This window comes from Vanrija pseudolonga, chromosome 1, assembly GCF_020906515.1.
Source record: "Vanrija pseudolonga chromosome 1, complete sequence".
NCBI lineage: Eukaryota > Fungi > Basidiomycota > Tremellomycetes > Trichosporonales > Trichosporonaceae > Vanrija > Vanrija pseudolonga.
The window spans coordinates 3,505,092-3,518,165 of record NC_085849.1 but is presented as its reverse complement, the minus strand read 5'-3'; the positions used below and the strand labels follow the sequence as shown (position 1 = coordinate 3,518,165).

General features: G+C 60.2%; 5 protein-coding genes across 5 annotated transcripts; 3 read left to right on the top strand and 2 right to left on the bottom strand.

Annotated features, from left to right (window-relative positions):
* Positions 1 to 48: 48 nt before the first annotated feature.
* Positions 49 to 441, top strand: LOC62_01G001321 (uncharacterized protein; the record flags this gene model as incomplete). Its single annotated transcript, XM_062767802.1, has 3 exons — positions 49 to 103; positions 140 to 162; positions 316 to 441. 3 exons carry the CDS (start codon positions 49 to 51, stop codon positions 439 to 441), a joined length of 204 nt encoding a protein of 67 aa, XP_062623786.1.
* A 96-nt stretch (positions 442 to 537) lies between these two features.
* TMA16 (Translation machinery-associated protein 16) lies at positions 538 to 1,326 on the bottom strand (the record flags this gene model as incomplete). The annotated part of the gene is made up of 4 exons (XM_062767801.1): positions 538 to 797; positions 876 to 1,094; positions 1,131 to 1,214; positions 1,254 to 1,326. The coding sequence occupies 4 exons, from the start codon at positions 1,324 to 1,326 to the stop codon at positions 538 to 540; spliced, it is 636 nt and encodes a 211-aa protein (XP_062623785.1).
* Positions 1,327 to 1,707: 381 nt separating this feature from the next.
* Positions 1,708 to 6,555, top strand: trs120 (Transport protein particle subunit; the record flags this gene model as incomplete). The annotated part of the gene is made up of 8 exons (XM_062767800.1): positions 1,708 to 2,499; positions 2,539 to 3,219; positions 3,255 to 4,194; positions 4,233 to 4,641; positions 4,679 to 5,098; positions 5,139 to 5,393; positions 5,439 to 5,580; positions 5,602 to 6,555. 8 exons carry the CDS (start codon positions 1,708 to 1,710, stop codon positions 6,553 to 6,555), a joined length of 4,593 nt encoding a protein of 1,530 aa, XP_062623784.1.
* Positions 6,556 to 6,635: 80 nt separating this feature from the next.
* Positions 6,636 to 11,009, bottom strand: smc5 (Structural maintenance of chromosome0s protein 5; the record flags this gene model as incomplete). Its single annotated transcript, XM_062767799.1, has 22 exons — positions 6,636 to 6,884; positions 6,925 to 7,011; positions 7,062 to 7,343; positions 7,385 to 7,501; positions 7,540 to 7,655; positions 7,693 to 7,843; positions 7,881 to 8,026; positions 8,052 to 8,124; positions 8,162 to 8,304; positions 8,349 to 8,523; positions 8,563 to 8,661; positions 8,702 to 8,866; positions 8,889 to 9,111; positions 9,149 to 9,270; positions 9,309 to 9,479; positions 9,521 to 9,632; positions 9,679 to 9,824; positions 9,864 to 9,968; positions 10,007 to 10,160; positions 10,199 to 10,425; positions 10,459 to 10,624; positions 10,663 to 11,009. 22 exons carry the CDS (start codon positions 11,007 to 11,009, stop codon positions 6,636 to 6,638), a joined length of 3,576 nt encoding a protein of 1,191 aa, XP_062623783.1.
* A 391-nt stretch (positions 11,010 to 11,400) lies between these two features.
* Positions 11,401 to 12,984, top strand: rps2802 (40S ribosomal protein S28-B; the record flags this gene model as incomplete). The annotated part of the gene is made up of 4 exons (XM_062767798.1): positions 11,401 to 11,505; positions 11,983 to 12,121; positions 12,685 to 12,771; positions 12,806 to 12,984. 4 exons carry the CDS (start codon positions 11,401 to 11,403, stop codon positions 12,982 to 12,984), a joined length of 510 nt encoding a protein of 169 aa, XP_062623782.1.
* Positions 12,985 to 13,074: the final 90 nt, after the last annotated feature.

Here is a 13,074-nt window from a genome sequence, read left to right as displayed (position 1 = left end):
CAACACAACACTCTCACACCACCCAACTCACTCGTCAACACCACCACAATGTGCCGCCGCGTCACTTGCCCCAACGACAACAAGCCCACCTGGTGGGGATGTGGTGGGTTACGATGGGCTGCGATGACGTCGCTGACAGAAACAGGAAAGCACATCGACACCGTGAGTCCTGGCTGCTGATAAGTGACCGGCCGACCGCTGGGGTCGTCAGTGGGAAGATGGCGCAGCTTCTTGTCTCGCCTCCCTCCACTGGCCCGGCCCACGCACGAGGCTCGGCTCACCCTCACCCCGCGCGCGCGCTGACCCCCGCCCCAGGCCCTCGACGGCGTTGCCGAGCAGGACCGCTGCGACTGCCCCCACTCGCCCGTCGAGTCCAACCCTAACATGTTCGAGGTCAAGCCTGGCGTCACCAAGGAGAGCGAGCAGCAGCCCTCGGCTTAGGTTTCCTCCGTGCCTGTAGCTAGCTCTATAGAGACCCTCACATGCAAGAAATGAATAGTAGTGTACAACAGAGTAGATGAAAGAGGCGCGTTGCGCCTACGCCTCCACATCAATCTTGCCCTCCTCCTCGGCCGTCTTGCCCATCGCCGCCCAGTTGTCGCCCTCGCCGTCGACACCGTCGCCGAGACCCATCTTGTCCAGCTTGCCGGCGCGGCTGACCACCACCGTCGTCTCGTCGTTCGCGAACAGGCGCACCCAGGGCAGCAGGTCGCAGTGTGACGACTGGAGGTTGGTGCCGCTCTCGGTCCACGAGTACATCAGACGGGTGGTGGCGCCGTCCGTGAGGTTGGGAACCTCTGCGCCGTGTCAGCGGGGGTACATCGTTCAGAGTGGGCTGCGGCTCATCGTCACCGCTCCCTCCGCTGCGCACTCACCAAAGCCAGTCTCCCACTCGGCGTGCTCGCGGCGGCGGAGCTCCTCGAGCTCGAGCAGCTCCTTGTCCTTGGGCCTTCCGGGCCTGCGCTCGGCCGTGAGCTCTGCGATCCGGTCGTCGTTGCGCGTGAGGAAGACGTCCGAGATGAGCGCGCGGAGGGAAGGGAGCGAGAGGGCGGCGGGGCCACTGAGCGAGTGAAGGAAGAAGAGCGGGCGGAACACTGGCGGGTTAGCTGAGGTTTGAAACGGCCACCCACACTTCATCTGGTTGAGCTCCTTCCTCCCCTTTGCCTGGGAGGCCAGCTTGGCGTTGCGCAGGTGCACGCGGGTGATCTGGCCGGCTGGAGGGTTAGCTTCCTGTTCTCGATGTAGCTACCCACCCTTTCGTGATCCGGGGTGGATCCCGTCCTTGCCCCCGATCTTCTTCATCGTGCTCCTCCTGTTGTTCGGCATTGTGTTGTTGTCGTTGCTGTATGTAGGTTGTTGATGCAAGTGTGTTCAATCTCGACGCACTTGGCCGCCGTGAAGATTGCAGCCTGCTGAAATCTTATCTGGGGGGTGTCAACAGGGTCTGCCACGTGCGTCGATCAGGACCTGGCGACCTGGCTACGTCGTGGCGGCTGACGGCCCATCTGGCGCGTCAGTCAGTCGCGCATGCCAGCCTGCCTGCCCGGCATCCGTCGTGACACGAAGTCAGGAGGCACCCATCCCATCCACCAGCCTCGTCCATCTCTCGACCACACATTGCCCGTTCCACATCTCACGAGTATACCCCCACAGACGCACGCGTCACCTCACACCCTCGGCGTCGTTCTCGCACCATCGCCACCCACGATGAGCTCGACACCGGCACCACAGCTGTCAGCGCTCGCCGACCCGCTGGCACTCGCGCGGCTGCAGGTCCTCCTCGTGCCCGTCCACAACTCCGCCAGCAGCAGCAAGGGGAATGTAGATCTCACCGACGCTGTCTTCGACCACTGGTCTGGCCTGTTCCGCTCGCACCAGACGCTACGCGGAGACGAGATCCTGCACGGCGCCTTGTCGCCGCGCTCGCCGAGCGCACGCCCGGGCAAGGATGGGCAAGGACCTCGCGGGAGATTCCTGCCCAACGCGTCCGCTGCGTCGATATCGCGCGGCGGGAGCTCAAACCACGTCCATCTCGCCTTTCCGTCCCAGCCGCCAGCAAAGCACCTCTACCCGCTCAGCTTGCTGCGTATGACGTCGTTTCCACTGGTCGTCGTCGGTATCGCGGTCGAAGACGGCGACGACGAGGTCGAGGGATACAGCGTCGATGGGAAGCTGGAGCCGGCTAAAGATAAGAAGGGAAGGCCACGACCGACTCTTCAGACACAGGGATGGGACTCGGCGTTCAGACACACCCTCGCGTCCATCCTGCCCGAGACGTCGGCATTCCCGCTCGTCAAGCGCCTGGTTCTTGTGCCATCGCAGACGCCATCGCCGAGCTCGAGACAGGGCACCCCGGCGCGGAAGGGCAGTTTGCAACGAAAGGATTCGAGTACAGGGGGACAGACAGTCGTTCGCGCCCCTCTCGACGGAGGAGATAACTGGGTCGCGAGGCTGCTGGGAGAGCTCGTCGGCGAGGTGTTTGGCGAGCTCGGGGAACTGGTGAGTAGTGGGCACTGGCCATGATACTGACTTGTTCAGGCCGCTTCACTTGAATCTCCAGCCGGCATGAACATCCTCTCGGGCACGCTCCTTCCGTCGTTGTCGTCGGCGATGCCGTCGCCAAGCCACCCCCAGTCGCCGGCCTCGCCGGCCGCAGCCGCGAGGTCGCGGCCACAATCTGCCAGCAGCGCATCGTCCCGCCCTTCAAGCCTGGTACACAGCAACTCGCTTCCAATCGTCCCGTCGAGTCCAGGCCACGGCGGCGCCTCCCGCACTCTCACGCCCGGCGGTCGACCAACCTCGATCCAAAACCCGTCCGCACCGCCAATCCAGGCCTCGGCCATCGCACCTGCCCCCTCACCTGTGCAGACCTCGTCTAATCCGTTCAGACGATCAGGCGTTCTCAGCTCACCGTTCAACCGATCGTCGTCTGCTAACGCGAACGCGTCTGCCAATGTCGCCGCAGCAGCCCTCGCGAAGGACATTGCTGGTATGGCCAAGTACACGACCGCTCCGTTGGCGGGCATCGCAGGCGGCCGCCTCCTCAAGCTCCTCGGCGACATGTACCTCATCACTGGAATGTACGCCGACGCCATCAAGTGCTATGACGACGGTGCTGAGCGGGCACGCTCTGTTGGCGACGTCCTTTGGGAGGCACTGGCTCGCGAAGGCCGAGCAGTCGCTGGTGTTGGTGAAGCCTGGGAGGCCCGTGACGGATCAGTGAGTCTGACAAGGAGGGCCGCACTGACAGCCAGAACCTCTCCACTCCTTTCCCCACGTCCCCCATCCCTGTCGAAATCTTATCTCACTACTTCTCAGCTCTTGCTTGTTTGAGCAGGTCGCCTCTGCCCTTCCCTCCAACCCAGATCTTATCACCCACACCACAGACAGCAAGTGGGTCATTCCCGATCGGAACCCGTGTGTCGGCTCCACAAATCGGAACTGGCGAGGGCTTGCTGGCGTACCTCTACACCTCTATGTGCCTCCGTATCAGCCACTTTGTGCTGTTGATCTTCGCCGCGGGCGGCTGGGGGTCGATTGCCCTCTCCTCGCTCATCTCTCACACCCTACCACGGTCGTTCCCTCCATTACTGGAAACGCAGAATGACCTCTCGGCGCTGAGGAAGAGACGGCTGCTGTTGAATCAGTTGGCGAGCCAGTCGCAGCTCACTCGCACCTCGATCCTCGGCCACGCCGAGGCGGCTCTTGGATCGTACAAACGTGCCATGCCAAAGACGGAGCAGCTCGCAGTGTACGTCGAAGTCGCCTGGCTTGCACGGTGGCTAGACCTCGAACGCAAGGAGGCCGCCGCGACTAGACAGCTGGCGTCTTTGCTCGTGCAGGTCATCACGGAGGGCCGCGAGGAGAGCAAGAGATTCGCTTCACAGCTGGCCACAGACACGGATGCCGGAAAGGACGACAACGCTACGGGTATCGGACTTGGGCTGCCTGTTTCGGTCAACGACCCCAGATCTCTCCGTCGCCGAGAGTCGGCCGAGGGGAATGCCAGTATTATCTCTCTGTTCGAACGAGCGTGCCAAGTCTTTGGCGTCGACCTGTTGTCCTTGGATGTGGAGCCCAAGGTTTCCACCACCATCCAGACGGAACGTGAGGCGGAGACCCCGTCGTTTGGATGGGCCGACTTGCAAGTTGAGCTGTTGAAGGAGGGGATTGCCATGGCTGAGGCCCTGCCTGGTGAGTTACCCCTAGTTGGCGGTCGCTAACTCCGCAAGACCACGCCGCCGTCATTAGATTCTGTCTCTCGGCCCTCAAGGCCCTCCACACACACCTCACCCCGTCAAATCAGAGCCAACTCGTCAAGCTGTACCCGAAAGCCCTCAGCATTATCCGTCGCCGAGCCATTGACTTTGACGGCATTCCCTGGTGGCTCCCTGGACGGATTGTCCTCAGTGTGGAGATCTCCAGCTTGTCTGTCAACAAGATGCCTTTCGAGCACTCGCGCACAGAGATCTCGACGTCGGAGAAGAAGGAGGGACGGAAAGATCCATTCTTATACAACCCTCGTCTCAAGGGCCCTGGCGTAGGCAAGACGACCTTGGTCGCGAACGAGCAGGTCGACGTCTACGTTACGCTCCAGAACGTGTTCTCCTTCGACTTGGAGATTCAGGACGTTTCGCTTTTGTGAGTGGTCTGGCTGTGGCCTCGCTGACGGGGACAGAACCGACGGTGTGCCGTTCGTCACCACTCCGCTGCCAATAATGCTGCCTGCATCGTCCGTCCAGACTGTTCGAGTGACAGGCATGGCACCGGCCGCTGGGTCATTACAGATTAAAGGTGTCAATGTTCGTCTGATGGACGGCTCGGCGGCGGAGATCCTTCTCCCAGTAGCGGACGCCGCGGGCTCGAAACGCGACAGCAAGCGCCGGAGCCACATCCTGGCCGACGCGGCTAGGACCAAACGCCAGGGCCTGGAGGCTCGTAACTCGATGCTGCTGTCTGCGGATGGCCTGCCCGCACTGCCAACCCAGCAGGACGAGCACAAGTGGCTCGAGTGTCAGATTGTCGAAGAGCAGCCACTGCTGTGGATCAAGCAGACGTCTCTTACCCACGGCACGGTGATGCTGTACAATGGCGAGAAGTGAGTTGACAGTCCCACCTCTTTCAACTGACACACCCAGGTCCATCATTCGGATCACGCTGGAGAACAGCTCGACAGTCCCAGTGGACTTTGTCAAGCTGTCCTTTGAGGACTCTGTGTCCAGGGAGGCACAGATTGTTGTGGCGGAGGGCGAGCTGTCGCCCGAGCAGGCATACGAGATTGACTACGATGCGCTCAATAGGCCCGTGTTCTCGTGGGACTCGCCGGGCGATCTCGTCATTCCTCCTGGAGGCCGAACAGTTCTCACCGTCTACTGTTTGGGCAAGGTCGGATGGTGAGTGGAGAGAGTCCATGTCCGGCTCAGTCACTCACGCCACAGCGTCGATGGATCCATTCGGATCGACTATGGCTACATCAACCGCAAGGAAGAGAGCGCGTCCAGCACGTTCTACACCAGGCGTCTGACATTCCCGATCCTGTTCACCGTCTACCACACCCTCGAGTGCTACTCGCTGGACGTTGTGCGCCTTCCTCGACCAAAGGCGCCGTCGTCCGAAGACAAGCAGACGGGAAGCGTCAACGGGCCCACATCACAGCCCGCCTTCTCCGCGTCGACCGACGACAGCCTGCGGCGAGCACTGAAGGAGACCGACGACCGTGACGTGCTCTTCTGCATCAACATTCGCAACGTCTACGGTGTGCCCTTTGAGGTCGCCCTCGGCACTGCTCAGACGGCCGATGAGTCGGCCGAGCCGCTGGTCGTCACGCGGCTGGTTCCACCCGGTGCGACGGAGCGCCTAGTCCTCCCTATCAGACGGCAGGGGCTGACCCAGGAGGAGCGTTCCCGCGCCATCCCGTCGCTCACTGGACGGCAGTACGTCGTACAGAAGGGCAAGCGGTCCGAGGCCGAGCTTGCGCGCACGCGTGAAGCCTTTTGGTTTAGAGAAAATCTCCTCCAGCTCGTCGAGATCTCGTGGCGCGAGCCCGGATCACTCCGTTCCGGAACCCTGTCGTTGCGCGACCAGGCCCTGGCGGGAGCCCAGCTCGACGCGTTCCGCCTCGACGAGCTCGCTGTCAGCCTGACCGTCGAGCCGCGGAACAAGGAGACGCTACAGGCCATGGACTTTGTCGACCTGCGCATCAACGTGGCGAACAATCTCGAGCGCCCGCTACGACCATACGTCCGCCTCGAGGCCATCCCCACGTCCTCCAACGACAGCTCGTGGACCTCACCCGCCCCTCCGCCAGCACCAAGACGTGTCAGCTCCCTTCCCGCCACACCTGTACCTGTCGCCAAGACTGTGGCGTTTGACGGCGTCCTCGACGCAACTCTCCCCCTGCTTCAGCCGGGCGAGAGTGCGTCCCATGTTGTTGGCGCAGTCTTACTAGCCTCGGGGACGTACAACTTCCGTGCCGCGGCTGAGGAGATTGTCCCCACGTCCTCCATTCCTCCGACCGTTTGCTTCTCCCCCAACGTGGCAGTCAATGTGGCGTAGAACAAGTCGTATAGAATGCCATGGCTACATGGTATGACATGCATGACGGAGATACAACATGGGAGCGCTCACGCCTACGCTCAGGCTGTGATGCCGTGGTCGCGCTTGTAACGGTCCAGAGAGGCTGCGAGCTGCCCGAAGCGGCGAGCCTTGTTGGACGGGTCGGGGATGCCGACACCGTTGTTGACAACGAGCACCTTCATGTCCCGGTGATAGTTGAGGTCGGTGAGGAGCTTGGGCGTGATGAGGAAATATTGACCAGCGGCCTCGCTGCACGAGACCTTGACCATGAGATTGTGCACGGCGCGCTCGGCTCGTGCGTCCATACCCTGGTGGATTAGCCGCCTGTGTGTGTGTTCCTTGACCCACCTGGTTAATCTCGTCGACTAGAGAGAATGGCGTGCGGGACATCTCGCCGAGACTCATCAGGTAGGTGACTGTGGCGAGCGATCGCTCCTGCATACCGAGTCAGCATAGGTGCCCCTTGCCACAACTGCCACACTCACACCACCCGATTGACGACTGGCCGTCAACACTTCCAGGTCCTGGTCTTCGCGGTAGCTGACAAGAATTTTAATGCCCCATTTGGAGTGATCACCCTCCACCCGGTCCATTTGAACTTCGCCCGCGCAGCCCAGTGCTTGGAACGCATTCGAAAACCTGGTGCTAACGCTTGTTACCAGAGCGTCGAGGGCGGGGTTCAGTTTCGCGAGAATGGTGTTGACCTCTTGCTGGAGACGCGCCAGCTGCGCCTGCTGCTCCTTGACCGTCGCTTCCCTCTCCTTCAACTACGCCAATCAGCACTGGTATTCCCCTACGCGGTACTTACCTCGGCCGACAGACGCCTGTGGCGATCGATCACGTCCTCGGTGACACCAACGGCGAGGTCCAGATCCGTTTCGACCGTCATCAAATCGGTCTTGGATCGAGCTACAAGGTCGCGATCCTGGGATGTCAGACTTCCACCACATCTTGATAGCTCACATCGCAGCGTCTCCTGATTTCCCGCCTAACATTCGGCGGCTGCTCATCCGACTTGTCGATAAACTCGGCGGACGTTCGCTCCTGCTTGTTCTTGGCGTGCCTGTATACGGCCGTCGCTGTCCGTCAGTCTCACGCCCAAAGAACAGTGCATACCTTCGTCCAGGGCTTGGAACGCGGCGTCGAACTTGTCCCCGATGATTTTCTCAACTGTCTGTAGCTCTCGCAGATTGGCCGAGACCTTGGTGACCTCGAATGTGGCCTTGAAGAGATTATCAATGTCCGTGTCGGATTGAAGACATGCTCGCTTGCACGTCAGCGTTGGTCTCCTCTCCCTTTCCCACCTGGAGCTTCGCGTAGCCCTTCTTGCGGTCTTCCACCTGCTCAAGCAATGCCTTTTGAATCTTATTCTTTGTGACCTCGGGCGAGGGTTTGTTCTTCAGCTCGTCCAGTTTACTTTGCGCCATATCTAGGACAATCAGCGACGAACCTTTTGGGCTGTCCGGGTCACTAACCGATCTCAATGCGGGCCCTGGTGTACTTTTGGGCTTCACGTTGCAGCTTTTCCATATTTTGTTTGACGTCGGCCTATGCCAGTCAGCCAAGGCCAGTGTCCAGTACGTACCAGCTCGCCTCTCAAGTCGGCGGTGTCGGTAGTGTACTGATCAGCATCCACTCTAGCTTTGGCAGCTGGTTTCTCAATCTCATGCTGCTGTCGACGCAACTTTGCAACATCCTCGGAGATCCTGTTGATGGATTCGACGTCAACTGGGGTATCATTAGTAACTGCTTGACGTTGAATTGCAACGCACCCGCCATGTTGAAAGCCACTGCCAGGCGCGGAGGATTGCTTGTGATCTGGAAGGCCCGTGTACCGTAGTGGGAGCGGGTGGCGCGGTTCGAATCCGTCCTCGTTACCCAGGAGGTGATGCCGGCCTCCGCCACCGTGTCCGAGGCAATGCGAGTTCCGTCCCGTTGAGTGAGTGCCTCGGAACGTTAGAACCCATCCATCATAGTCAAACTCACCGAGCGGTGCATCTTCGCGTACTCGCAAAGGTACGCCACGACTGGGGCGTCTGCCTCAACAAAGTCAATGGCCCAGCCATCGAATCCCAGGTCTCGCAGCTGAAGGGTCAGCACTACAACGATGCTGTTCTGGGCTTACCCGCTCCTGTGAGCAAGGGCGTTGGGGATTCGCAGATTCCTGGGTGACGTTGACGGTTGCTAAGTGGATTCCAACTTTGACTGTCTTCCCAGGCTCTGGGTTGAACATGGTGCCGTTCAGAGACAGCAGAGTCCTGTAGTCTTCCTCGGTTTGGCAAATGAATGTCTGACGGGGGTGAGAGGGGAACCAGCGCTGTACTTGCCTTCCTCTGGTTGGCACTTGTGCACGCCTCGACCATCCACGCATACCTCTGGTCCGGAACACTCGCACTGATCATGGGGGGCAAGCAAACTTTAGCCTTCAGCTTGTCCTCATTCTTCTCGAGCCATTGGCAGACATATTGAATCGAGGGGTCAAACTTGAACGCCGCCTGCTTGCGCTTGAGCTCGATCGACGAGAGCCTCTGCTTTCTGGTGGTTGTCAGTGCCAGAACTCATCAAGCCTTACTGTGCCTCAGCATCCGCAATGTCTTTCTGAATCTGGGTCATATCTCTTGTGAATTGTCTATGCTTGGCGATAGCTTCATCACGCTTGACCTCGAGTGGCCGAACTTTGGCGAGCAACTCTTTCTGCAGGAATTAGATGCGAGCTACGGGCTGTAGCATACCTTCTGCTTGTCGAGCAGTTCAAGCCGCCCCGTGACATCGGCCTGGGGGGAATCGAGGATGGCCTGTTGCTCGGTGATCCTGGCCTCGAGGCGCTGCTTTTCCTGTTCTCGCTTCCTAGCCTCGGATCCAATGGAACGAAGCTTCTCCTCTAGCTCCTTTGACTGCCGTTCCTGGAGGCCGGTCAACGGATGCTGTCGTAGACGAGACTCACGGCTGCTTTGCAATCGTCCTTGGCCTTTCTCACCTCGCGGCGAGTGTTATCGAGCCTGACCCGCTCCTTCTCGACATCATCAACCAACTTTTCCTGTCGCCGCTTCTGAGATCTGGAGAATTGTCAGCGCTGCGAGTGGCCGTCAACATGGCACCCACTTCACCAGGTCCTTGAACTGAGCTTGCTTATCCCCTGCGGCATCGTGCTTCTGCCGGGCCTTCTGCTTCTTCTCCTTGGCGGCAACGGTGACATCATTGAGTCTGAATGCTTCGGCCGCAATAACAAGGCATTGAAGAACATCGCGCTATAATAGTCAGAATGGTGTTACGGATAACGAACGTACCTCAAACTCGAGCTCCTTTCGCTGCTCATACGAGCGCACATCTGGTGCGAGTGCATCGACCTGAGTTTGGAGCTGGTTTCTTTTCTGCATGTTGACCGCTAGTGCCTGCCAATGTTAGCACAGATCCGACAGAGCCAACCCACGCTGTCGACATCCTTCGCCTCGCCACCTCGAGTGATGAGCTTCTCGTGCCATTCCGTCATCCGACTGTCGCCAGCGGCGAGCATCGTCTCTTTGAGGACGAACTCTGGGTTCATCTTGGCAAAGTCGCTGACCTTGTCCTGGGGCAGGAAGGTGCTGCGGGTGAGCGTAACCCGTGGCGGGAGTGCACTCACCAGAGGTTGGTTGCCTGGACGTCAAAGCTCGCGACCAGCTTGTCGATAGTCTTTCGCGTCACCGCCTTCCCGTTGAGCTTGAACTCTGACTTGTCATTGTCACGGCTGAATCGCCTCCAGATGACTAAGTTTGGCTTGCCGATTGGCCCCTTGAGCTCGATCTCCGTCTCGGCGACCTCGGTTCCCTGCTTGACGTAGGACTTGAGGTCCTGGGCACGGCCCATGGTCTGGAGTCAGCGGTGTCACAAGTCGCCACCCACCTTGGGAGGGAAGCCGAGCCCGATGACGATGGCTGCGGCGATCGAGCTCTTGCCGGTTCCGTTAGGGCCCAGGATCATGTTCAACTTGGGTCCTGGGTTGAACTCGACAAAGTCGTACGTCATGAAGTTGCGAATTTTGATGCGGACAATGGCGCCCGGAACGAATCTGTTGGGTTAGAGTGCTGCATGAGTGTGCCAACTCACCCGTCCTCGTCGCGCTGCATGAGGAGGGAAGGTGGTCCGCCGTTGCCATTGGCTTGGGCGTCTGCCTCGCCCTCGTCCTCGTCTTCCTCGTCGTCCTCTTCGTCCTCCTCGTCGCTCGCAGCGGCGCGCTGCTTCCCCTTGTTACGTATACGGGGCTTGACGTCCTCGTCTGCTGATATCAGGTCGACGACATCGTCCTGGTCGTCTTCCTCGGCGTCTAACCGCGCGCGCTTGTTGTTGTTGTTGTTGCGCGTGGGCCGCTGGGGCGACTCGGCGCCATCGCTACTCTCGTCGCCCGAGTCGACTACTCGCCGCTTGTTTCGTGTACTTGCCCGTGGTGGAGGCATGGGGGCGTTGTTGGTTTCTCCCGGCACGGTGAGGTGATGTTGAGAGTTTAGTGAGAGTTCCTCCACCTGCCGCCGCATGTTGTCAACAGATGACCTCAACCCAGGCGCGTCGCGTTGATCCAGGCACGGATTGATTGAATTGCTTCCGTCATTCAACGTGACGTGTCAATAAGGTGATCCAATCTGCCACACGAAATTTGGCGCGGGGTTATGTTTTCATAGCTGCCAGTCCTGCTAGGAGGCGAGTGCAGAGAGCATGCAGCAGGGTGGGACACCACCTGCACGCCGCTGGCAGGCAGCAGCCTCCGCCAGCCCTGCACGGCGGGCGGCGCTCTCCATCTGCAAGACCTTCATCGACACTTGACCAGTCCTAACCGTCAACACATCAAAAATGGTGCGTAGAGTCGACACGAACGACAGCGTAGAGGACAAGACTAACGTCCCGCAGGAGTCCGCCGCTTCCAAGACCCCCGTCAAGCTCGCTCGTGTCCTCAAGGTGCGTTTCGTTCGAGTTTGAGAGTTCGAGGTGGCAACGGAGGGATGGGTCGGCTGCTGGGACTTGGGACTGGGATGAGGGGCTGGAGATCGATGGGGAGGGGAGAGAATGGACTGGCAGCGGCTGGCGTCGGCCCACCAGCACGACGGAAAACTGCTCGCAATGTGCACACGAGACCGGGACGGACGACAAGACTCGAAGGACGACTCGACCGACACCAGACAAGTGCGACCACGGCCCATGTCCACTGTCGTGACCGACGACCGACGAGTCTTGTTCTTCCCGCGTCGACGTCGTGTGCATGAGCCAGGAGCTGTGGAAGGATGTTGGCTGTGGAGAGGCTCGACTGCCGTGCAACTGTCGTGACAATTGCTGACCTTTGCTCCTCTTCTCGACCCGCAACTCGATCCTCTCACCTCGTCTCCCTTCGCCTCTATCGTACATCGCAATCGCACTCGCTACCGCTTGCGCCCACAGGTCCTCGGCCGCACCGGCTCGCGTGGTGGTGTCACCCAGGTCCGCGTCGAGTTCATGGACGACACCTCGCGTTCCATCATCCGCAACGTCAAGGGCCCCGTCCGTGTCAACGACATCCTCGCCCTCCTCGAGTCGGAGCGTGAGGCCCGGTACGTCGTCGCGTGGCCCACAGTCTACGAACGACCACTGACATTCCCCCAGCCGCCTCCGTTAATCTCGATGATGTCGTCGGGGTTTGATGTAGAGTGTACTGTACACTGGCGTGGTAGTCTCTCATGCCTCCAAGGAGGCGATGTGATCCGGCTTTAGCATTGCGTTGGGCAGCGAGCAGGTCGCGGTGCACTCTGGTGTACTTGTATCGCACTGTTGCACTGCGGTTCTCATTTTCTCCATGCAGCAGGATGTTCAGCATGAGCGAGTCAGTAGTGCCTGGAATCGAAGCACCCAAGCGCCTCTGGGCCTCCACCGCGCCCATCCACCCAACCGTCCTGCTGTTGTGCTTGTCGCGTTGTGATTCCTATCTTCACTTCATCCATGCGGCCATGACCCAACAGCCAGAATCAGACGTGACCATGGCCTCAGAGGCCACGCCGCCCGCAGCCGTACCCGCAGCGGCGTGGGCCCCGCCAGCCGAGCTGGTCCCAACCCCCGTGTTACCGGACCGTGAGCATCCCGTCCGTCGGCCCGACTGACAGACGGCAGTACGCACGCCGGCGTCGGCGCTCGACTCGCTCCCCGGCGCCGAGTCGGACCCCAGCCGCATGGGCATCTTCCTGTGTCTCTTAGATGGTGTGTGAAGCTGCATAGCAGCGCTGACAGCCAGACCGGCCACACCTGCACCCCTCGCTCGCGGCGCTCAACGCCCACCGCCTGCGTGTGCACCAGCTCCCGGCGCCGACTGACCCCGCTGCCTTGCCTTCCGGCGCTGGGGTCGAGTGGACGGCATGGCGGCTCTCGGATGAGGAGGAGGCGCGGAGGGCGGCGTACCTCCCGCTTCCATGACGTGGACGCTCCTACACACGCCGATGCCCGCGCATGCGGGTTTGTTTGCAACTCATCCAATCTATCCCTTGCATAATCTACAACGCAATG